General features: G+C 36.7%; 1 protein-coding gene across 1 annotated transcript in view; it reads right to left on the bottom strand.

Moving 5' to 3' along the window:
- Positions 1-5,588: 5,588 nt before the first annotated feature.
- Positions 5,589-23,765, bottom strand: part of LOC306879955 (intraflagellar transport protein 172 homolog) — a 29,768-nt gene continuing 11,591 nt past the window's right edge. Inside the window, exons 23-48 of the mRNA XM_079433184.1 lie at positions 23,656-23,734; positions 23,394-23,514; positions 22,833-22,977; positions 22,625-22,714; positions 22,102-22,199; positions 21,772-21,907; positions 21,559-21,675; positions 21,310-21,452; positions 21,085-21,178; positions 20,422-20,486; positions 19,729-19,909; positions 18,921-19,018; positions 17,541-17,670; positions 16,483-16,581; positions 16,009-16,118; positions 15,552-15,615; positions 11,640-11,726; positions 11,431-11,547; positions 11,185-11,295; positions 10,955-11,074; positions 9,043-9,138; positions 8,661-8,720; positions 7,737-7,835; positions 7,487-7,640; positions 6,501-6,592; positions 5,589-6,196 (exon numbers count right to left, since the gene is read on the bottom strand). Coding sequence (XP_079289310.1) covers positions 6,107-6,196; positions 6,501-6,592; positions 7,487-7,640; positions 7,737-7,835; positions 8,661-8,720; positions 9,043-9,138; positions 10,955-11,074; positions 11,185-11,295; positions 11,431-11,547; positions 11,640-11,726; positions 15,552-15,615; positions 16,009-16,118; positions 16,483-16,581; positions 17,541-17,670; positions 18,921-19,018; positions 19,729-19,909; positions 20,422-20,486; positions 21,085-21,178; positions 21,310-21,452; positions 21,559-21,675; positions 21,772-21,907; positions 22,102-22,199; positions 22,625-22,714; positions 22,833-22,977; positions 23,394-23,514; positions 23,656-23,734 — 2,796 coding nt within the window. The 3' untranslated portion in view covers positions 5,589-6,106. The remainder of the gene's footprint in view (positions 6,197-6,500; positions 6,593-7,486; positions 7,641-7,736; positions 7,836-8,660; positions 8,721-9,042; positions 9,139-10,954; positions 11,075-11,184; positions 11,296-11,430; positions 11,548-11,639; positions 11,727-15,551; positions 15,616-16,008; positions 16,119-16,482; positions 16,582-17,540; positions 17,671-18,920; positions 19,019-19,728; positions 19,910-20,421; positions 20,487-21,084; positions 21,179-21,309; positions 21,453-21,558; positions 21,676-21,771; positions 21,908-22,101; positions 22,200-22,624; positions 22,715-22,832; positions 22,978-23,393; positions 23,515-23,655; positions 23,735-23,765) is intronic.

The raw sequence follows: 23,765 nt of genomic DNA, 5'->3' as shown, positions 1-23,765 counted from the left end.
TTAATCAGATGATATTCCGGGGTCCTTGAAGGTGTTGGCTGTATGCAGCACTCAGAGACAGTGTCTTTATCCATGTGTCGTCAGCATAAGGGTGGATTGAAAAGCTTTACCATCTGGAGTTCACCGCGTGCCGAATGTGTTTGTTCGAGACGCGCGTGCGGCAAACTGCAACACAAGAGAGGATCAGGAGACCTCTGCTGACCTCGAAGCAAGTACTAAACCACATAATACAAAGTGTATGGATAATTCACAGATAGATAGCCTACGTCGTTCGAGCGCTTTACAATGGTGCCTCGAAAATACGTATTGTAAATTATTTTCAAGACTGTCGTGTCTTCACAACATTTTATGGTAGTTGATGTTAAATAACTACAAAGGCAATTCGTATTGAGCGAGACGAACCTCGCAAGGCGAATAAAATGATAAAACTCCCTTCAAAATCCCTGAATAATTTGTATGTTGATACAATACTCAGGCCTGCGTATTTTTAAAGTAAGCCTTGTAGGCTGTTGTGGGTTTAAATCCCTAAGCAAATGAGAACTATCAGTGATTTGGAGTCGAGAAAATTGAGAAAAGGATAAATCAGTGTTCGACAATAAATCAATGCAGCATGAGGGATGAGATGAGCGCGGGTGGGGGATGGGACTCTACGCGCAGATGACAGGCCATATGGAGTCGGCCTTCTTTTTTGGACACAATTTGATGAACTAATACTTTCTAAGGATTTACTGCGGTGTTAACATATTTATTTCACGTGAAAACGTCGAAGAACGAACAGTCAATGGAATCGTGGCGCGCGATGACCTTATTTCTTAAAGAAGCTCGCGGTTTATTTGCCAATACGCATTCCATAAGAGCATTACAGTTTTGAGTTGGGATTAGAATGTAAAAACGTCCAATTTGAAGTAGTTCTTGAGATTATAACCCAGTTTGAGAATCGTGCGCATGAATTGCACGTTGCATCAAGAAATGAATAGAAAGCAAAAAGTGCTTTGTTTAGAAATCACGACGATGAAATAAAACAAACGAAAAGTGCAGAAACTATTTTCCAAACGGCTAATGCTTAGTAACCCGACAGATGCCACCTCTTTCCACCAGAGTATAATCCTCTCTGAAGGGAAGGGAACAGAGGAGCAGGACGGACAGCTTCAGTGTGTGTGATAAACTGGGCTGCTCTCCTCCTCTCTGTCAGATCGCGCTCTGCATCACACCATTTCACATGATGACCGACTCTGCTTACGAGCACCGAAACCTTCAGCTCTGGCTATTTGCTTCCAACATGCCTTTTTCTGCTCAATTTTTTTCGTTTATCTTGAAGAAATTTGAGTGATGCAACACTGTAAGCGGAAATGATTTATGTCGCATCCTACAGCATCAAGGTGCGCAAAAGCGTGCGGAACATTTGATGGTTTTGGAAGGACGCTCTTCTGCACCGACTGCCTTGTGGACATTTCCCTAAACTGGATTTATGGACAATTATTATCTCGGGGGATAAAAACCTATTATTTATATCCTGCTTCGCAAGGTGTATTTGTGTAAGTTTTGATTAAATCGATGTGCATTGTTTTTACAAATTGTTAATGTTAACCAACTGCGTCTGTTTTACTAAAGCATGTTTCTTTTTTCCTTCTTCTAGCGCATGTAATTGTTGACTGTAAATGCATTGAGATGCCACTGTATCAAATGATGCCAGGCTATATTAATAGGTTCTTTGATTTTCAGACTGAATGGACGTCACTGAATGGATCGCCTAATTAAAATCCTATTTGCGGGGAATTTTCCTTTCTGTGTATGGTGCAAGGTTGGCTTTGACAAATGGTGCCCTCCACTTTTTTTCCCCAATATTTAGTTTACCCCCTCCTGATGCAGGTGCTTTCAACTGCCCCCACCTTCTAACATATAGCCTACCCCACCCGACCCCCCACAAGAGGCGGCGGTGTCTCTGGTTTAGTCCCACAGTTTCCCCCTTCTTTCTTACCTCTGCTGCATTTTGCATGAGCTATCTAGGTCATTAGCATTTTAGCGTATGCAAGACTTGACAAAGCTGGTGAGGAGCCAGATGGGCCCTCTGCAATTTTTTTTTTTTTTTACATCTCATGGGAGTTGAGCAAGGGACCAACTGCAGCAAGCCACTGAGCGCTTTCTTTTTATTGCCATCACTCGGGCCTTATGTTGCACCAACACATGAAGGAGAGATGCGCACAGTCCTGTGGAAATAACGTATTCGGAAAAAATAGGTAATGTAATGAATGGGAACGCTTGCTTGAATTATGATGTGATGCACAGATGCTTTAATGATGCATGCTGCTCTGTGCATTGTTGGATGCTGATGCTACACCAGTCGGAGGAGGACGTAGACATTTTGGTGCAACATCTTTGCTGTAGCTTAGTTGTGCGATTCAGAACATTGTGGTTGCAAACAGGCCTGCTTTTCTTCGTGTTCACAGCGGACCTTGATTTAAATGTCCATACAATTAAGGCACGCGGTGAATGCCAAGAGAGATGGCAAATATCATCAATTATTGTTTTTTATAACAGCACAGCGCATATGGTCCGTGCTTTGCGATGCATGACAGTTCTTATTTTCCTTTCCTTCGGTTTTTGCGAGAGCGCGCGTTTGTGGAGGCGAACCGACGCATCAATGCGGCCAAACTGATCTTTAATATTTCATTGCGTTCTTCCATAATTTTGTGTTGCGCAAAAGAGCGTTTCACGGAATATTGTGAAGTGCCATTGTGTATTTACGAGTTAAAAACTCTAACAATTACCTTGACGTCTGATGTAACGTATTTTTGTCATTTATTGTCTATTTAGAGGACGATTAAAATCTAGAAATAGTCTCATTTGCAGACCTGTGTGGGGACACGATGTCTTCAGGAGAAGAAGATGAAGAATAATATGGATAGAAAAGTTGTGAGGCCTACAGTGACAAACAAATGAAACAGAACGCACTGATGTCTACATTTCTGAACGTTCAGGACAACAGCAGTTGGTCCTCAAAATAACACTTGTCATGTGTCCTCATAAGGGCACTGGAAATATTGAGCATGTACGTTTGTATTGTATTTATGAGTGTGCAAATAATTTTAGCTTGTCAATAAAATCACATATTCACTAAGCAGACATTAATTTCTTTTTTTACGCAATATTTGCCACTTCATATTTCGATTCATCAGAACACTTTAGTTAAGACATGATCTTTTAGATTATCTTCTAAAACTTTACAGTTCTATTTTCAGACGCGAAAATCTCACATCTGTCTATTTTACAGTGATTCTCGGTAATTAAGATGCAGGCCGCGAGCTTTTTAACCAGTTTAAGCGATATTTCATGTCAAATTAAAAATCAAAATGACGTTCACAATTCTCAAAATCCACACTTTATTTATTTACGTTTATTTATTTATTAAAGATGCAGGCAAAAAGACACTACGGCCTGTAGAAGAATCATTTTAAAATCCTATAAGAACTTTTGATCCTCTAGAAATTATTTAAAAGTTAAAAAACACTGATCTGAAGAACATGCAACATCAAGAACGTTTTAAAGCCAACTCAAGAACCGTATAGGCTACAACAAACATGTTCTTTATGGTTATTTACTGAATTTAAGAGAACAAGTGCCTTTATTTTAAAGAGAGTATAAATAGCACGTTTCTATTCCGGTGTGAGATGATGGAACCTGAAGCGGATTTCGATGAAATATAAATGCACATTACACATTATAGGCGCCTTAAACATGCCATGAATTCCGGCATAATATTTAATCTTCACCTCATATGAGATTTTTAGAGATTCCTTATGCCCTATTCAGTAACCGTGAATTTATTTTTCAAGGTCATTTAATGGTTGCTTTTGGAAATGAAGGCCTATAGGCTTTTGCCAGATCGCTTTTCTAATTAATAGGAAAATTAAACTAAATTTTATTAGATAAACGTGTAAGATTATATTCGCCAATCAAAGACAGAAAAGTATGTTGCGTCATAAATAATTTCTGTACAATATCAACTTCTGTACCATAATGTCTTTCGTCCATGAGACTACTAATCAAGGTTAGCCTAACATTATGTATCATTTCCGTTAGAGGTTTAAACGTTATTATAAAATATATTTAACCTATAACGTGCAGGCCTTCTTCCTGTTCTAGAAACTATATGTAGGCTAACGCTCCGTGCGTTTACAGATTAAGCGTTCAGGCAATTCAAGCCAATAAATGAGAACAATCAAGATATAATTTTATAAACCACGCGTGCATTACTAGACTGCCAAGGCTGGAGTTGTCATTTCAAACGTTTAAGTAAGAAATGCACACGCGCAGTTTGCGTGACACAAAGGGCCTCATACCATAAGTGAATGATGTAACCTCGAGACAGAGAAATTATACAGAACAGGAGTTTTCTGCCTTTTAGCAACATGCCCTTTCTGAGACTCGAACCGTGTGCGGCCTTGTCGAAAATGCTATATCCTTAAAGGGTATTTAAGGACACTGCATAATGTCAGATCAACCTCATTAGGCAGAGGTGTAGCCTACATTAGCATATTTCATCAAAAGAATATTTAGGTCGCAGATTAAATTCAGTATTTCAATCAGCGGGTTGGTCATTTTTGTAAATGTTGAAGGACGCGGGGACACAAAGTAAGTTATTTCAATGGGATTTGCATGAAGTCATTGGATTAGAAAAACAGCGTTCAGAATTGCAAATAATAATAATGTTGGAAAACATGGACTGTAATGACTAAATACAGAGTTAAACTGTGTTGATTGATATTTATTTAATGAGATGAGCAAAACTGACAGGTTGGCTACTGGTCACAGAAGACTTACACTGGTGACAAATGTTAACATTAACTTTGGTTTCTGTTCAGGGTGCAAATTATACAGTTTATTTAAAACACCTCGAGTTTTTAAAGAATTTTAAACATCTGCTAAAAGATTAAAATGTAAATATTAACGTAATTTTTCAGGCACAATCCACCTTCAAATTGTCATTTCGTGCCACTAACAGTAAGATAAACGTCGCTAATTTAAAAACGTTTTTGTGATGTATTTATGTAAATCTATAATACATTAATGCATAATTGCATTATTCCTGCAATGCTTTATCGTCATAACGCGAAAACTGCGCACTGTCGCTATGGTTACCTTCAATTCGTCGGCTTACGTTTGGCTACAGGTGAAAATAAACGTGTAATCTAACTTAATAAAACGTATATATTAAAAAAATATATATTTTAATTATATTATATTTAAATAAAAAATATTTTAAAGAAATTAAAATCAAAAATCAAAACCACCCACAAGTCTACTAATTTCTTTGATGCTTATTTGTACATATTTGCAGCATAATGATGCCTCATAGTTTAATGCGTTTTTATGGAATAAAGATCTGGCTTGAAATAAAAAGGAATACTCCACATTATTATTATACCATGAGAAGTGAAATTTGTACCAGGCCAAAAGTGTGAGTGTCCTCTTTCACCCCCAACACGTTATGGTCTCCACAAGGTGGCGTTGTTTGACAGGTGACTATTAATTATCATAAACCAGCTGATCATTATACATAAAAATAAACTATGCTAGTGAACGCCACTGATTAGTTAGAATTAATTTATTGAAAATATGATGCACAACAGGCAAGACAGCCTTCAGAAAGTTTAGAAATGTTATCACACCTAACAATTCAACAATAATGCTGATTTGTAAAATAAAAGTTTTTTTATTTCAGCTGAATATTCATTCCAAATATCCTCATACAAATGTCCATGAGAACACTGACAATCTTTATGAAGTATTTGTTTTTTATTTAGTGTTTATATATCAAAATATCCAACTTATATGAACTAGTGGAGTATGTATTACAGTTACTTACAGATTATATTCAAATGAAGATATTTCAAAGGCTTTCTGCAGTCAAGCATATTTAACACACACATTAAATGACCTTCAGCCACTAACCTTATGATACTTTAGCTATTAAAAAAAATGGTCAGACCAAGAAGTGAACGTTGCCTTTGGAAAAGAGAATGAAAAAGGCTATATAAATGTTTAGAAAAGTGAAGAACAGGATGACGACAGATAGAGAAATAGATATTGTGCACCTTCCCCGGTCTTAGTGGAAGGAATATCCAGCTGAAGGGAGACCTCCGCACCACTGTGTGATAAATTTCAGCACATCTTGACATTCTGGACTGTGAGTGGTCTAAAGGGTGAAACAAAAAACAAGCAATCATGATCAAAGCACCGCAGGCGACCCCAGGCAGGATGGATGGGACAAACTGTGAAGTAATGCGAAAATTGCAAATGCACCCACAAGAATAAAAAATCTATGATGAAATACATCGAAAGAGAGCATTGGCATTTACTTCAACAAAACACATGCTAATAAATTCAGTCCTAAGTGTTAACTTTTGATCAAGAGAACAAATTAATTATAAATCAAACAACTTGCGGTGTGATTGAAGACTAATTGTGAAAGCTCAGAGGTAACATTGACTAACTTGTACCTTTGTAGCCATCAAGAATTTATTCCAGTCATCTTTATTTGCTGCCATCCCTGGTCTTTTGAACTCAATTTTATTACGCAGGACAGGGTAACCTGTGTTCCAAATAAAAAGAAGAAAAATAAAGATACTTTTGTGTTTTAGAATTACATATCACCCAAAAATAAAATTCTGTCATCAACTACCTTCAAAACGTTTGTTCTTCTCTGATAACACAACAGAAGACATTGAGGATTTTTACAATAGAAGTTAATGGGCCACAATGTCACTGCACGGAGAGGAAAAAACCCTCAAAATATCTTCTTTTGTGTTCCACAGAAGTAATAAAGTCATACAGCTTTGGAAAGGCATGAGGGTGAATAAATAGCTGCGTTTACATGAACCCTAATAATCCGATCGTAATAGGACTAGAAGCACAATTGGAATAAAATAGTCACATGTAAACACGTCAATCGGATTGAATTTGCCAGATCTGATTAAAATTTTATAATAAATAATTCAATAATAAATGAGTGTCCAGTCATTCTAAAACACTGCTTTCACTCAGCGTATGTGAAGTGGAGCAGGACAACGTCCCACCAGTCCTTGTTTAAGACTCTCATCCACAGATGACTGGTTTTGGGCATGGGAAGGGGCACTTTTACTGCTTTCTAAAGTAAGCAGCACTGCACAATAGTTAATGTGCTGGTCGTCGACTAATTAGGACCCGAAGTAAAGAAATATCAAGTGTGCTTTTTAAAACAATACGCGACAACAGCTGGAAGCTCTGAATATTCATGCAGTGTGAGCATGTCAAAAGATTAAATCTGATCAGAAGCTTGTGACATATAAACGCTCACATCAACCCGATCAAAAAGTGTCCATGTAAACATAGCTAATGACAGAATTTTAATTTCTGGATGAACTGTACCTTTAAAAGAGGCAGTTCACAAGTAATTTAAAGGAAACATCGCTTCACACCGGTTAGTCTTTTGTGCAGATTGCTTCACCTGTGATGACGCAAGGTAGGGACCGGATGCCAGTGCCGGCAGCCACTAGGGAGGCTTCAAACGTGCCTCTCTCATCCTTCGGCAGCACCTGCTCCACCCGCTGGTCCATGGACACAGTCAGAACCCACTCCCTAATCTCCTCCCTCTTCTCCACCTGAAACACAGCCAACGGGAAGAGTTTACACAAAGGGTAAAAAAAAAGAAAAATAAATACACTAGCACCAGTGCGTTGTTTGTGGCACAGGCTTACAGTGACATGTAGCTTTGAAGGTACAGGGACCTCAAATGGGATATCTGTATCCTGGAAGTCTGTGTGATCTAAAGCATCCAATGTGCCCTCATCAATGCCCTGAAAATTTAGAACAATTGCTGAATTAGGTCATTTAAAGAATGTTATTAGAAGCAGTACAATAAAAATGGCAAAAAATAGCATTTGAAGGAGCACTTGAAAGCAGTAAATTAATTTATAAATGTCAATTTTTTCCATTCCATTTCTACTCAGTAATAAGCATTGCTGTTATAAATATTGACTTGGTTATGTTTAAAGTTCATTTAATTTGTTTTAGATCATTCGACATGACATTATGAGGATATTTTTAATATTTTTATACAAGTCTCTCTTGCTCACCTCAATTGCAAGGCTGCAATTATTTAATCAAAAATGCAATAAAAACAGTAAAATTGTGAAATATTATTACAATTTAAAACAAATGGTTTCTATTTTCAAATATTTTAAAACAATTTGTTTATGTGATGGCAAAGCTGAATTTCTGCACCCATTACTCTTCAGTGTTACATGATCCTTAAGAAATCATTCTAATATGATTTGCTGCTCAGAAAACATGTCTAATTATCAATGAAAACAGCTGTGCTGCTTAATATTTTTTGATAAATATAAAGTTAAAAAGAACAACATTTATTTGAAATAGATTTTTTAACAATATAAATGTTTTTCCTGTCACTTTTGATCAATTTAATCCATCTTCACTAAATAAAATATTTCTTTAAAATAAAACAAAAAAACTTAATGACCCCAACCTTTGACTCTGTAAAGTCTATACAGTCAACGAATAACTGAGGAGTCTTTTCAAGTGATTTGTAATGTTTAAGTTTCTTTCATTTGAAAGATATGCATCAGACTGCAGTGCACACACAATCAAAAGTCTTAACTTACATCAGCCAAATCCAAGAAGCGGTTGAGGAAGATAAAAGCCATGTTCTCCCATTCCACAGCCTGCATGAGAAATATTCATCAGTGACACAGAATTGAAGCTCAACTTAAAAATGAAAAGTTCAAGAAATATTTCAACAAAAAAAAAAACTCCAGAAAGAGGACACATCGCCACTTCATCGTTACAATGCGAGGCAACTCGAACTGCTTTGCAAATCAAATTATTTAAATTAAATTGCTGTGAGCTCTTACTGGAGCAAACAGAGGAGAATTAAGCCAATTTCCCAGGGCTCTTAGCTGCCATCCTGTTCTCTGTCTCACATGAATGGTTGAAGCAGCTATGAGTGAGTGTGTGTGTTTGGAGCTAGGCTCACTGCAAGTTCACCTTGGCTGCTAGGCCGGCCTCATAAAAGGCCTTGTCAGCTGGAATGAGCTCGGTGTGCCTCAGGAGAGAGATGGACAGCTTGGCCGCCACAGAACTCTGACAAGTAAACACACATGCAAAATTACAGTGACACAGATAACAAAGGTGAAGTATGTAATGTTTGTGGATGTTAAAATACACTCCTTTTCCAGTTTATTACACCAAGTCAACATTGGCTTAACCGATGGCATGACATTGGGGCTGGACTATCTAACCAGCCAATTGGAGGTAGGGGATTGTTTTGGAAACTTTTTTGAAATCAGTCATTATTTTTCCAATTGTGTTTGGTGACATGGAAATTACTAATTTGAAAGACAATATGACAGGGCATTGACAACACTTTTAACTTTTTATAAATTAAAATTTAAAATTTTAGCAGGAAATAATGACTCTATTACTGCCGTTTTTACAACAGCAGAAATGCTTATGCTATATGTTGATGAAAGATTATGAAAACAAATATTTATTCTCTAGAATATCAAGAACTGATGATTATGGGCAATAAGACCAGAGATATCTGCAGTAGTGAACGTTGTCTGTAATTTCACACTATCGTTCAAAAATTGGGGGTCATTAAGATTTTTTAAAAGTATTTGATCATAAATAGAGTAAAAATAGTAATATTGTGAAATAAAATTACAATTTAAAGAAAACAGTTTTCTATTTTAATATATTTTAAAGTGTAATTTTTCCTGTGATGGAAAAGCTGAATTTTCAGCAGCAACTCCAGTCTTCAGTGTCACATGATCCTTCAGAATTCATTCTAATATGCTGAATTGGTGCTCAAGAAATTTAGTGCTGCTTAATAATTTTATTTGAAATAGAAATATTTCATAACTGTCAGTCCTCTGACGAGTGTGTCTTGTGTTCCCGCCTCACGTTTCCATATTTGGTTTGTTTCCTGTCCTTGTTAAGTGTGATGATTAGTTAATTCGTGTCCAGCTGTGCCTCTCCTGTCGCTGTGGAGGCGGTTACTGAGGGACCCTGGGAGGGCCCCTGACTCCTCGTCATGCCCAGAGCAAGCCTCAGCATCCGAGCTCAGCCCTAGGAGGGCTTCCTGTTCCTGTGGGCTGTCTTGTCCTGTTTGTCTAGCCCCGGAGAGCTCCTTATACCCAGTAGCTGCCCCATGGATTTTTTTTGGGGGGCTAGAAGGGTTCCGGCCATAGTGGCCGGGCCAAGGGGCCACCTGCCATGGCCTCCTGAGCTCCCTGCTCCGCCATGGGCTCCGGAGCTCCCTGCACTGCCATGGCCCCCAGAGCTCCCAGTTCTGACATGGCCTCCGATCTGTCTGTTCCGCTCTGTCTGTGTGTGTCCTGAGAGGCCTCCAGAGCACCGGTGGAACTGTTACGGTGCGGGTCGCGCCTTCCGGGAGGGGGGAGTTATGTCAGTCCTCTGTCGTGTGTGTCTTGTGTTCCTGCCTCATGTTTCCACATTTGTTTGTTTCCTGTCCTTGTTAACTGTGATGATTAGTTCATTCTTGTCCAGCTGTGTTTGTCTTATTATCTATGATTATCCTGTGTATTTATAGTCCTGTCTGTTCAGTTCGTTTTCGTCTGGTCTACTCGTTACTCCCCGGTGTTCCTGTGTGTCAGCCCTGCCTTGTCTTGCCCTGCCTTGTTTGAAGTAAAGACTGTTATTTGAGTTTACATCCTCGTCTCGTGTTCCTCGTTCATCCTTGCTGTGTGCACCATGACAATAACACTATAAATGTAACTTTTGATCAAATTAATCCACCTTGCAGAATAAAGATTTTAATATAAAAAAAAAAAATTACTGACCCCAAACTTCTGAACTGTAGTGAAGTATATTTCTGTGATATCAATATGCATATGTAAAACATAAAACAAAGATCTGCTGTGATGTATATACACACCAGCTGGTCAATGCCTTTGGCTGCAGAGCGGGTGGCGTAATAGTGAGCAACCAGCAGCATCTGCTCAAACTCCTCATGGGCTGGAGAATTAGCTTCTGAAGACTTGGTCAGGTTTTCACACTGCACAGCACAGAGATACTGTAAGATTCACTATTTCAAACTTGAATATAGAATCAATACTGGCTAAATAATTTCCCAAGTGTAAGCTGCCATAGTAACCCAGAGCTGACCAGCAGTAGAAGGACGTCCCTTAGATCGGCCCACAACCGATAAGCTTCCGCACAATCCCGGTCCCTTAAGCTCACCAACTCCAGAAACATCCGCTTGTAGATGTTGAAGTTCTGCAAGAAGGAAGGGAAGATGTTTCTGATGAAATCCAAAAGTCCTTATGCTTGAAAGTTATGTATCATGTATCATTTTGCTTTCTTTTGAAAAATAAAAAGTTTGATTCATTATGCAGACATGACTGAATGTACCTGTGAATAAGCTGGAACGCCATGCTGGGTGTAAAGGTTGAGTACTTTCTCTGCTTCACACTCTTTGATCAGGTGAGTGGCGTACAGAGCGATGTACTTGTGCAGGACCTTAAAATTCTGTTGGAAAAGGGAAAGGCAGATACTCTGTGAAAATGTTGCCATGTTTCCACACTGACATGTCTGGGGGGAAGAACAGATGAATTGGCAACCTGTTTCGAGGCCGTGTCGATACATTTCTCCCACTGTCCTCTCTCAGCGTACATGTCAAGGGCAGCCACCACATCTACTCCAACCAACTGATTGAAAATATAGGAAAACTATTAGGAAAAAAATCAAATTTAAAACTAATTATACAATTACTAATAACATTACAAATATTAATAATTTTATTATCAAAAATATAAAAACAAAACAACTATGCAAATTATTATTATTATTGATATTATTAAAGGGGATTAAAGGGGAACTATTATGCCCCTTTTTACAAGATGTAAAATAGCATATTTGTGAAGTTTTAGCTCAATATACCCCACAGATACATTTTTACAGCTTGTTAAAATTGCCACTTTTCGGGTGTGAGCCAAAACGTGCTGTTTTGAGTGTGTTGCTTTACATGCAAGTGAGCTGTTGCTCCCGGAGATGAGGGCGGAGCTTCAAGAGCTCCAGCTCCGCATTAGAAGTGCTAGCCTTTGCAAATAAACATTCCACTATTAATACAAGCCTGTTATCTTTACAGAAAACTACTCGGTTTCAAAGTCAGTCATCTGATTACACTGTGCATAATACATTTTTGTTTATGAATTACAGGGAGCACGGTGGGATAAAAATAACAACATAGCTGGTCTCATGCTATAACAAACTTTATAAGTCCCACTTCTGATTATGAGCTCGACAACTTCAAGCGATCGACTCACATTGCTTTTAGACATTGAGACAATGATAGCTTTAGCTATAAGCCTTACAGAGTGCCAAGAAGCTCTTTCAGAAAAGCAATTTGGAAAACAAACGCGTGATACTTACTTTGTCTGGAACTGACGTTCGCACACAAAGCGTTGGTATTGATTCCTAAACATAGGGGACGTTACCGATTTTTTCCGGGATATTTCTTTCGATAATGAAATTTAATCAGAGTGTCCTCGGCTCAGATGGGGGGAGATTATGGCGACTCCTATGTTCATTAATGCATCCCAAAACACAACACTTGTTATGCCTTTTTGGTGCTGACATTGTACCGCATCTTCTCACTCAGGGCTGTGTTTATGCTAATAGGGTAGACAGCGTCACAAATGGGCGGGACTTTTTCCCCTCGGTGACGTGCACAGAGGGAGAATCTGAAACAGCTCGTTTGGAGAGACTGTTTATGATTTATTGGTTTTATAAAAAATTGAGTTGGTGGATTTTTAACATTATAGGCTGTTTTTTTCACACACTGCGGCCACACAACTGTGTTCCAACAGCTTATAAAAGTGATTTTTGCATAATAGATCGACTTTAATAACATAATTGTTCAGTTTATATGATACTTAATAAAATACTTTTTATACTTTTATAATAATTAACTTTATATTTTATATTATTATTAATATATTTTATAATAACTGAATACTGACCAAAAAATAAAGGAAAACTAATACTGACAAATTAGGATTTAAAATAATTCATACTATTCCTAAAAGTACTAAAAATTATTATTATAGTATAATTAAAAATATAAAATATATTAATATACTCAAAATAAAACAAACATTAATTATATTTATAAACATAATAAATAACCATGACCATTAATAATAATAATAATAATAAGAAGAAGAAGAAGAAGAATGATTGAATACTGAAAAAGGAAAAATAAAATAAAAGGAAAACTATTAGGACCAATTAGGATTTAAAATAATCAAAACTACTAATAACTAAATTTATTGAAATTAAATAAACATTTATTAAAATATAGGAATAATTCACTAATAAACATTCAAAATAAGAATAGTAATAAATAACTATGTAAATCATAACAATGATTGTAATTATTAGTAGTATTATAATTATTATTATTAATAACAATAAGCATTTAAAGCATCTTCTCATTGCCTATTGCTTTAACGTAGTCAAGAAAAAAATTTCTCCTCATTCACACACAATACAATATATTATATAGCACATTCTTGACTGCCTACATTTTATTATGTAAGTACACATTAAACTAGTTTCCTCGTTAACATTCTGTCGTTCTTTTCAATAACAAGCCCTGACCTGCATCCTTCTGTGATTGTAACCAAACTGCCAGTGAAGCATTGCAATGAGAGGCAAGCTCTCACATCAATTTGGTGACTCATATCTGTTATTCTAAATTGAATCAAGCCAATCGTCTCCATTTTTTTCTCCTCCCAACAATAACTGAAAACATCGAAGTGCCAGAGCGGTGGAGCTGCAGTCTGCGGTATTATGTTATGCCCATATAATGCATTCTTTAACCTCAACTTCCACTGCTAGGAAATAGATTTTATTTCTCTGAACTTAAACAGGATTCTGACAGCTAGCAGTTCCCTGACATTTTGAGCCATGATGCTGCTCATGTGGGCGACAAGAGTTCGATTAACAATTTCTGTCCCCTTTCGCTCTCCCAAGGTGGTCTACAATACCTGGAGAAAGCTATCTGCTAGCATTTTCATTTATCTCAATGGAAACTATCCTGAGTTGTGATGTCAGAAGCAGCAGGCGGGAGAAAATAAGTCAATTTCATGCTTTTAGGAGTTCTCTAAAATAAAATCAGCTATTGGCCAAACATTACTACAATATAATGATATATATTTAGATTTATATGCTGCTTGCAATATGCTTATTAGTGTAAGTTATTAAAATAAAATTGTGTTTCATAAAATTGTGGCTCTATTTCAGTTATTAATTTTATTTTTTTAAATTAATTAATACATTTTTGTTTAATTAAAAATAAAGAAAGAAAGAAATATTAATATTAATAATATAAAAATAAACCATGTTAATTACATTTATAAATATAATAAATAACCATGACCACTAATAATAACAATAATGAATGAATGAATATTGAAAAATGGAGAACTAAAAAATTCTGATTTAAAATAATTAAAACCACTAATAATTAAATTGATTCAAATTGAATTAAAAGTAATTAATTTATGAATAATTTACTAATAAACTAATTATTTTAATAATAATTCATAATTACATTAATCGTAACAATGGCTGATATTTTTATTAGTATTATTAGTAGCTTCTCATTGCCTATTGCTTTAACGTACAAACATTACTACAATATAATGATATATTTAGATTTATATGCTGCTTGCAATGTGCTAATAAATGCAAGTTATCAAAATAAAATCAATTGTGATTCATAAAATTGTGGCTATATTTCAGTTATTCATTTTTGGTTTAATTTAAAAAAGCTTTTCTGGGGCAGTCGTGGCCTAATGGTTAGAGAATCTGACTTGTAAGCTGAAGGTTGTGGGTTCGAGTCTCAGGTCCGGCAGGGATTGTAGGTGGGGGGAGTGAATGTCCAGCGCTCTCTCCACCCTCAATACCACGACTGAGGCCCTTAAGCAAGGCACCGAACACCCAACTGCACCCCGGGTGCCGCAGCATTGGCTGCCCACTGCTCCGGGTGTGTGTTCACAGTGACTGTGTTTGTTCAATTCTCACTGCTGTGTGTGTGCACTTGGATGGGTTAAATGCAGATCACAAATTCCAAGTATGGGACACCATACTTGGCCTCACGTCCTTTCCTTCCTTATTATGATGTAGTTCCAGCATCTACCACCAGGCTAACTGGCCAAGGCTAAGCTGCCAAACCTTGACCCATCATTTACATTTACATTTACATATATTAATTTAGCTGACGCTTTTATCCAAAGCGACTTACAATTGCTATATATGTCGCAGGCCTCTGGAGCAACTAGGGGTTAAGTGTCTTGCTCAGGGACACATTGGTGTCTCACAGTGGATTCGAACCCGGGTCTCTCACACCAAAGGCATGAGTCTTATCCACTGCGCCATCACCACCACCACCATTTGAAGTCCTCTCTGTAATATCTCTAATAATAAAAGCAGAAAACAGACAAATTAATTTGATAAGGTGAACTTACAGAGTCAACTTTGCCTTGATTTTTCAGGTGCTCTTTGTAGCGTTTGTCCACATATTCCTCTAGCCTGTGAAGAGAGGAAATATCACAAAAACTTGAATGTTAGGTGGGGTTAAGCATGATTAATCATGATTAATTTTAGAAAAATGTGTGATTAATTAGTTAATTTTTTTAATCGATTGACAGCACTAATATATATATATATAAATATATATAAGAATACACCTCGTGCAGAACCGGAAAGCATTTAGACTTAATTCCTAAACCTATTTTTCTGGCTGTAAATAAAAGACTGTCAGAGATAAACTGCGAAGGCCAGCTGCACCTCTTTGGCCTTGTGCTGTCGTGCACTTCATTTGTTGAGTGATTTTTCTGACAGCGAGAGAGTGATTTCACTGCCTCCCTCTCACATTGTTGGCTGTACCGTTGTTAGGGGCGACCAGTCTGCTAAAGGGCTCACCTTGGATCGAGCTCCTTGGCCACTCTTTTAGCTTTGTTCCATTCTTCTCCCTCAATGAATGCGTCTATGGCGTTCTTAATGAGGTCCAGGTTGAGGTAGAGCTCAGCAGCCTGAAAAAAAAAAAGAAAAAAAAATTTGTATCTCAATAGGTCCATGGCTGGAGGACGCAGAAGAATAGATGAAGTCTGTGAGCTTTTTGTGCGGTCACATTGCTTTTGTGTCATATACTAAATATACACTCGCACACAGGGGCACACAAGCGCACTGAAAGCACCATTTCCTCTTGGTGTGCCACTCTCAAAACACAATACTTATAGACAATAGAAAAAAAGCTAGTATTTTGGAGGGATTTTTTCAGTATTTCTGCTCAAAATTGCATCTGTGAGGAAAATAAAAAACAAATGTCAATGTCAAATAGAGAGTTTTATCTACTCAATGTGATTCTATACCTGAAAAAAAAAAAAAGAAACAAACCTCGTTGTACTTTCTGAGCTGAATCAGGCGTGGGCCGACGACCTGACTGATGTCCACAGCCTTGTCATGAGATAAAAATTTAATGGCCAATTCTGCTGCCTGGAGGACATGAAAAGATGAGAAAACCTTTGTAAAAACTGTAAATGCAACAAAAAATTAAGCGCTTTAGGAGCATAAACATTTTTCATGTTCAGATATTTCATGTCAACAGAGTAGCTCTTTAATTGTAGTTAATCTAGGTAGAAAGATCACTGTTTTACAGTTTAGTTATTTATTTATTATTTTTATTTGAACAATTCTTTAGTCTAATATAATGCTAACAGTATTCCGTCTCTGCCAACTGGGAAAAAAAATAATTTTTGCAAGACCTTCAAGCAAAATAATAAACTTAAACATTCCATAGACTCTGACTTCACTGGGAAAAAAAGGAAAAGATCAATCAGTAAAACTTTATAAGGGATGCAGATGAAAATGCAATGTCTAGTCTTAAATTCACAGTGAACATGTGAACCTCTGTCAGAGGCATCTTTGTTAAATAACGGAAACTTTAATAATATGCAAATAAATATAACTTAACATATTATTTATAACATAATTGTGATCATTTTTGTCTAGTTTCATTTAATGTTGTTGGCTCCAGTCAAGTTTTTTGGATCTAAAATAATAAAAATAATAAAATAAATAAATAATACAATTTTTCTACTAAATGTCTTAAGATGCAGACACATGAGCAAAAAAGATCACTTGTCTACAGTCAATAGTGTGGCGACATATAAAGCACAGCTCACACAAAAGTCACTTTCAAACCAAGTAGCTTTCTATTGATCAAGTGGTGAATTTACAAGACCTGAACCCGATGCAAACTCTTTCGCCCTTGTGCAAAATTCCCGGTGGATTTCTACTGAAATTGACTGGATTTCGCACGCGAAAATTCACTGAAACATTCCTAAAATAATAACGGATTGAAACAGATTGAAGGTTTTATAAAAATAATTTTCTGGATAACAGTGTTCTTTAGTTCTTCATTGCAGCCAGGTGTCTCCGAGACTGAACTTTACCTTCATCCAACACTTCATCAGCAAGTCCATGTTAGATGAGTCCTTCACTTTCAGATAGCAGTCGACGGCTCTGGCATATTCGCCTGCCTGTTCCCACTCCTGAGCCTGCTCAACCATGCCTTCCACACCCCTGTAAACAAACACATATACATTTATTTCTCATGGACTTGTAAGACATGTTTACCATCTCCTGCTTTCCTTCCGTCACTATTGACGTCATAGTACTCTATGGGAAGAAAAACTGAGAAAAACGACAGAAAATACTTCCGTTTTATTCAGAGCCGATCCTACCTATATGCAAAATACGCAAGCTGCGTAGAACCCCCGAAACACTCCAAAAGATTAAATTTTAGTTTTGTTTTTGAATTTGGTCAGCGCTTATGAAAACATGAATATTTTGATTTCTTTTAATGCGGTGCGCTGTCGCCCTTTCTATGTAAAAATCTGTCAAATCATGTAATGTGAATGTCACAGTCTTGCTCGAGACTAAAAAAAACGAGTTGAAAGTGTACCGAGCCGTAGAAGAGACAGTTTCTCAAGCGCTTTCCGTGAGTGCGATTCGAGACGGAGTGAAACACGGACAAATGCATTTCATTCATAACACCTAACCCCTATCGCCAACACAGTTTTGCGGCGGGTTAGGAATGTTTTGAAGCATGACAGCTTGTTTGAGCTGGTTTAAGCTGGTCGTTAGTTGGTCCTGAGCTGGTTTAAGCTGGTTATGAGCATGAGGTAGTTACTTAGGACCAGCTCATGATCAACTAAGGACCAGCTTAAACCAGCTCAAACGAGCTGCCACGCTTCAAAACATACCTAACAAGCATATGCTGTATTGTTCAACAGGGAAGGTACACACACATCCTACACCTCTGCCTTTAGAAAGAAAAAACAACTTTGGGTTCACAAAGTGACCAGTAGATTTAATTATAAACACAACATGGCAAGAAAGTTCAAACTCTTGATTGAAAATAGGTTAATGATACAAGAAGCCTATACTACTGCTGAGTGGGCCTTGAACTGACTATGCAAAATGTTTCTCCTTTTCTTCCCAGGGAAGACAGCAAAGAAGCCTTTGATGTTTTCCCACAAGTCATTAAAAATAGGAAAATTATCAGTGGAGACGGATTTGCTGCGTGTCTGCGCGTTAATGAGCTGCTCGTTATGGATTTAATTTAGGATAAAAAGCTGCCATGTTCTAATAAAGGAGGGAAGCCAAGCAACGAAAAGAGGATCCGAATGTAGTTCAGAGCTTCTAGTTCTAGCAGAGCCCTAGTTTCTGAAGAACAATAAACAAGGGAAGATTTTCTGATACAGCAAATGAGACACATATGAAAGTAAGACAGGGAAAAAAGAAACGGATAGTAAAAGAATTTCTTTTACCAGTTGCCCTCGCTTTCATATTCCTTTTGAAGGACACTCAGCTTGCTGGGCAAATAGTCTTTACATATCCGCATTGCATCAGTCCACATCCCAACATCCTGGATAAGAGAAATATGGTTCTTCAAAGCCTGCATAACTTAATATTCATATTTAGCTAATAAAAAGAAATCTAACATTTGTTCGTAAAAAGCTTTTAATATGCAAACTAACAATTTTTTAAAATACAGTTTTGATCAGTTTTACAGTCTTCTGTCATTTTAATAATTTAATTTGTTGTTGGCTCTATTCCTGTCATGACTTAAAGTTGGAATTATTTTGGTTTAATTTTTTTTTTCTTTTTTACAATTTAATATACTAATTCAGTTCAATTATGTAAAATTAAAAATTAATTATTTAAAAAAAAAACTAATCTTCATCTGGTCTAAATAGTTTTTTTCTAAAGAAAGATCATGTACGATTGAGAAAAATGATGAAAAATTAATGGATAGTTCTTACAGTCAGATAAAATGTCATTAAAACGAATTATAAAACATTTCTTTTGTGTTTGAACCATAATCACATGGATTTGGAACAACATGAGTGTGAGCAAATTAAATTTTGGGGTGAATAATCCGTTTGGTAAAACTTAAACTTTTAAAAGTAGTTACCCTGATTTTTCTTAAAAATGTTCAGAAAGTTTAGATCTCTGTGTGCTTCATGGTGATGATGACTACAGCATGATTATTGTTAAAGGCATCAATGACATTCTACAGTAAAGAAGATTTTAGTTTTATTGTCTTTGTACACATGGTGCTTGAAGGACTCTTACTTTGTAGTATTTAATTGCTAGCTCTGGCCTTTGGGCCCTGAGAAGGAAGGCCTCGGCTTTTTGGAATTCCTTCTGGTCAAAACAGAACTTGGCCTGGCTCACTAAAATGTCTGCCACACTTTCCGGATCATGAGCCTCTGCCACTCTCTGGGCATTACTCCAGTCCTTGTTATGGACGTGCCTGCAATAGAAATAGAGACACGGTCACCAATATTTTAAATATCATTTTTAGAAATTCTATGATAAAATCTATATACAATGACCACACAGTCAGTTGGATTAAAGATACTGAAACCATTATGTAAAACCAAATAATAATTGAACAAAATGTAAAAAAAATAATAATGTTGTTTTTTTAAGCATAAGGTTCAGTCATTTTTGTAATCATAATTATACTTGAAAAAAAGGACTTATTAGATCATTAACTATGATTTCTTGGAGTCATCAGATCATCTTTGGCTCACTGCCACGGTAGCAGCAAAGCACCAGCATACCACTCCTCCATGAGATCTACAAATCAAATACTCTCAATCCCAGTGCCACCTGCTTCCAGCTACTCATTGCTTGTAATGTGATAAAGTGCATAAAATCAGTAATCTACGCACACAAAAAGTACTGAAGCGATGCAATCCCCCCCTATAGAGTGGTCTGTATGTACTGGGGAAGGAAATAATGATATGAAAGCTCACTCACATTAGCACAGCCTCCTTGGGTTTCCCGGCTTTGATGAACTCAGTCTCAGCCTCATTGAATTTACCCTTAAAAGTTAAAAAATTACAATTTAGCTGTGCACCATGCGATCATTAATAATCAGAATAATAAACTCTAGGTCTGGGTATTAATAATAATAAAAAACTCTGTGCAGGGCTGTTTTAGAGTAAGTGTAGGGTAATACGTCATTTTAATACAACAATATTTTCAAAATTTCATAGATTTAGCATTCTGCAAGAATACACATTTTTGTAGTCAGGGTGGGAAATTAAATTAAATTTTTTGCCCACTTGCTACAATGGCTGGTGATTGACATTTATTACCATTTATATATGTTAATTTATATTATTATATTGCTAGATATATTATAATATTATTATATTTATAATCTTTATTTTTTATTTACATTTATTATATTAATTCAAATAAGCCTATAGAAAAAAAAAAAAACAAAGCCATAAACATGGACCAAATCAGACATGAAAAATGAAAAGACCTCAGCATAATTTGCATTCACAGCCCTGACCTTGAAAGTGGATCATTTTAGTTGTCTTTGTCTATTTCACATTCACACCTGCATTTGGCTGGAGCCACAGGCATTAACAGTGTAGAAAAGAGGAACAATTTCTCCCCAGTCTGTAATACCTGATCCTCGAGGAACATGGCATTTTTTAGATGAATATCAGGAATCTTCTGTTTCATGGCGAGTCGGGCCAACTCAAAGGCAAAGTCAAATGCACTAAAAAAGACAAAGAGTGTTTCATTATAGAGTAAATAAAAGCCAATTTCACTATGCATTGGTTAATTGTTATCTGTATGCACCAATTATACCCGAAAATGGTACAATAGTGTTACAAGTTAGAGACTTACAAGTTATCAGCAGCAAAGTCAATGGCGGTTTCCAGAAAGCCAAACTTGTTGAGCAGCTTAACTGCCGCCTCTCCTCCGAGATTTTTTGCCCACAGATAGGCCACTTGCTTATGGGCACTGGCTCCTCCATGGGTCTTTGCTATCTGTTGCAAAGACATTGAGAGGAGCTTTGAATGTTTAAAGCTCTCTATTTTCAACATTATATCAACTCAAGTATCATATAAGACCATGTAGTGTGCACACACACACCCGATAAGCTTCCTCCCACATATCATTGACTCTGTACATGTTTACGGCAGCTTTCCAGTCCTGACCCTCAAGGTAATGATACTCCGCTTCCTGAAACCTGGATTCAGCCTCTAGCTCCTGTGATAAACACAGCACACAGCACTCAGACCAAGTGAAGGATCTACTAAATGTGAATAGGAAGAATAAAAGAATGACACAAATGTCGTCTTGAACCTTAGCCAGGTGAATATGCGTTTCCTGCAGCAGGTCTTTGTGATGAACAGCGACTAAACGGATCATGTCGTCATACATTTTGTTCTTCTTGTACATAGTAATGGCCAAGTCCGGTTCATCTACTGTGGTAAAAAGCCTAAAGAAGGTAAATTTCAAATGTGTGAATTCCAGTATGAAATGTGACTGACATCTCAAACATGTTGACATTCTTTTCAGAGTTAAAAAATTATGTCTTTTTTAAAAAGAAATTAATTTCTTATTATAAATTAACCCAGCCAAAAACAGGTCAAATTAGAAAAAACCACAGTGTGTGTATGTGTATGTTTTTACCTTTCGGCTTCTTTGTACTTCCCCTCTTTCTCTAACGCTTGTGCCCTGCTGATGTAGAGGGCAGACACATCCTCTTGTGACATGCACTTCACAGCAAGCTGTGTCGGAGATGGACAGATAGATAACAAGAGAGGGGAACAAAATGATACATAATTCAAATGTAAATTGGTGATGATTAGTAATAATTAAAATGTAAATTGTTCATGATTTGAATGAAGAAAAAAAACAATTGCAGTTGTATTCTCAGCTTCCATCCATCCCATTTATAATTACTACTACACATTGATTTGTTAGTATGTTGCTATGCAATTGCTTGAGTGTTCTTGGTGGTTGCTAGGCGCTTGCTTTATGGCCAAAGTCAAAAGAGGCTACCTAAAGTTTTATATAAATCTCAATTCTCTCTTTCCATGTAAATCTATGCATTTAATCATTAACAAAAATACTGACACTAAAATATACAGCTATTATAAATGAATGTATACTTTATCGATATTTTTGCAGAGGGACACAATGTGACACTGACCTTATGAGCTTGCTCCCATCGCCCAGCCTGAGTGTACATATCTATAGCATCTTTGGTATGATCACCCTTCACAAACAGACGTTCTGCCACCTGTAGTTCAGAGAAACATAATTAGCCAACACAGATTCCAACCAGATCATATTTTTAGAAATGTGAGACCATTTGTTAATATTTGACAGCTGTAATATGTTTTGTTTTGTTTTTTTACCTCAAACTCCTGCACAGAAGCATAGTGCTGAGCTATTTTCAGGTAATATTTGACAGCAGTCTTGTCCTCCTGTAGCTCCAGTATGTGCAATGCTTTCTTCCACTGGCGTGCTGTGATTGCTGCTTCTATGGCCTTGGTGGAACGTCTTTAACAGGGAGGAAATTTCATAATCAGATAAGGACAAATAAAATGGCCGTGTTTAAGGGCAGGTAAACATAATAGGTGCAGCCATCTCTGTGAAACGTTCCAAAAGTGACATGAAACAAATTAGAGAGAGAACAATTTGAGATTCTATAAGGAATACAACTTCAACAAAATTAAATAAAAACATTACATTAAAACATTAACTATTTTGTAACCTTTTAGATGTCTTTGCTGTGACTTTTGAATAATTTAATGCATCTTTGCTGAATACAAGTATTCAGTATTATTATTTAAAAAAAAAAATAATAATAATAAATGGTAGTGTAAATGCAATATTTAAATTAAACCGAAGAAACTGAGATTGAAAATAAATTTTTTTGCCCTGATCTATAGATGTTTGTTACTCTAGAAACTCACCCTGCTTCTATGTAATGGTTTATGGCAGCATCCATTTGTTTCTGCTGCACTAGATAGTCACCCCACACTTCCTCCAGCTTTACAACTTCTGCAGGAAACGCAACGCGAGCCAGATCCACCGCTGTGGAAGCACAATGCAATCAGCAGAGGTCAATGAAGGCAAAGAATCTAAAGCTCTGATGCTTTGCATTACAACCACTTACTTATTGTTCAAATTGAAGCGTAACACCCTATTCTGATTGTTCTTACCAGCTAGGCTCACCTTTCTTAAAAGCATTTCCCTTGCGGTAGCACTCCAAGGCCTTCTGATTATTTCTTGTCCTTTCAAACAGGTCGCCTGCCTGTTGAGTTTAATAATACTTAGAATTATGA

The sequence above is a fragment of the Barbus barbus genome, assembly GCF_936440315.1.
Source record: "Barbus barbus genome assembly, chromosome: 14".
Taxonomy (NCBI): domain Eukaryota; kingdom Metazoa; phylum Chordata; class Actinopteri; order Cypriniformes; family Cyprinidae; genus Barbus; species Barbus barbus.
This window is presented reverse-complemented; position numbering and strand designations above follow the sequence as displayed.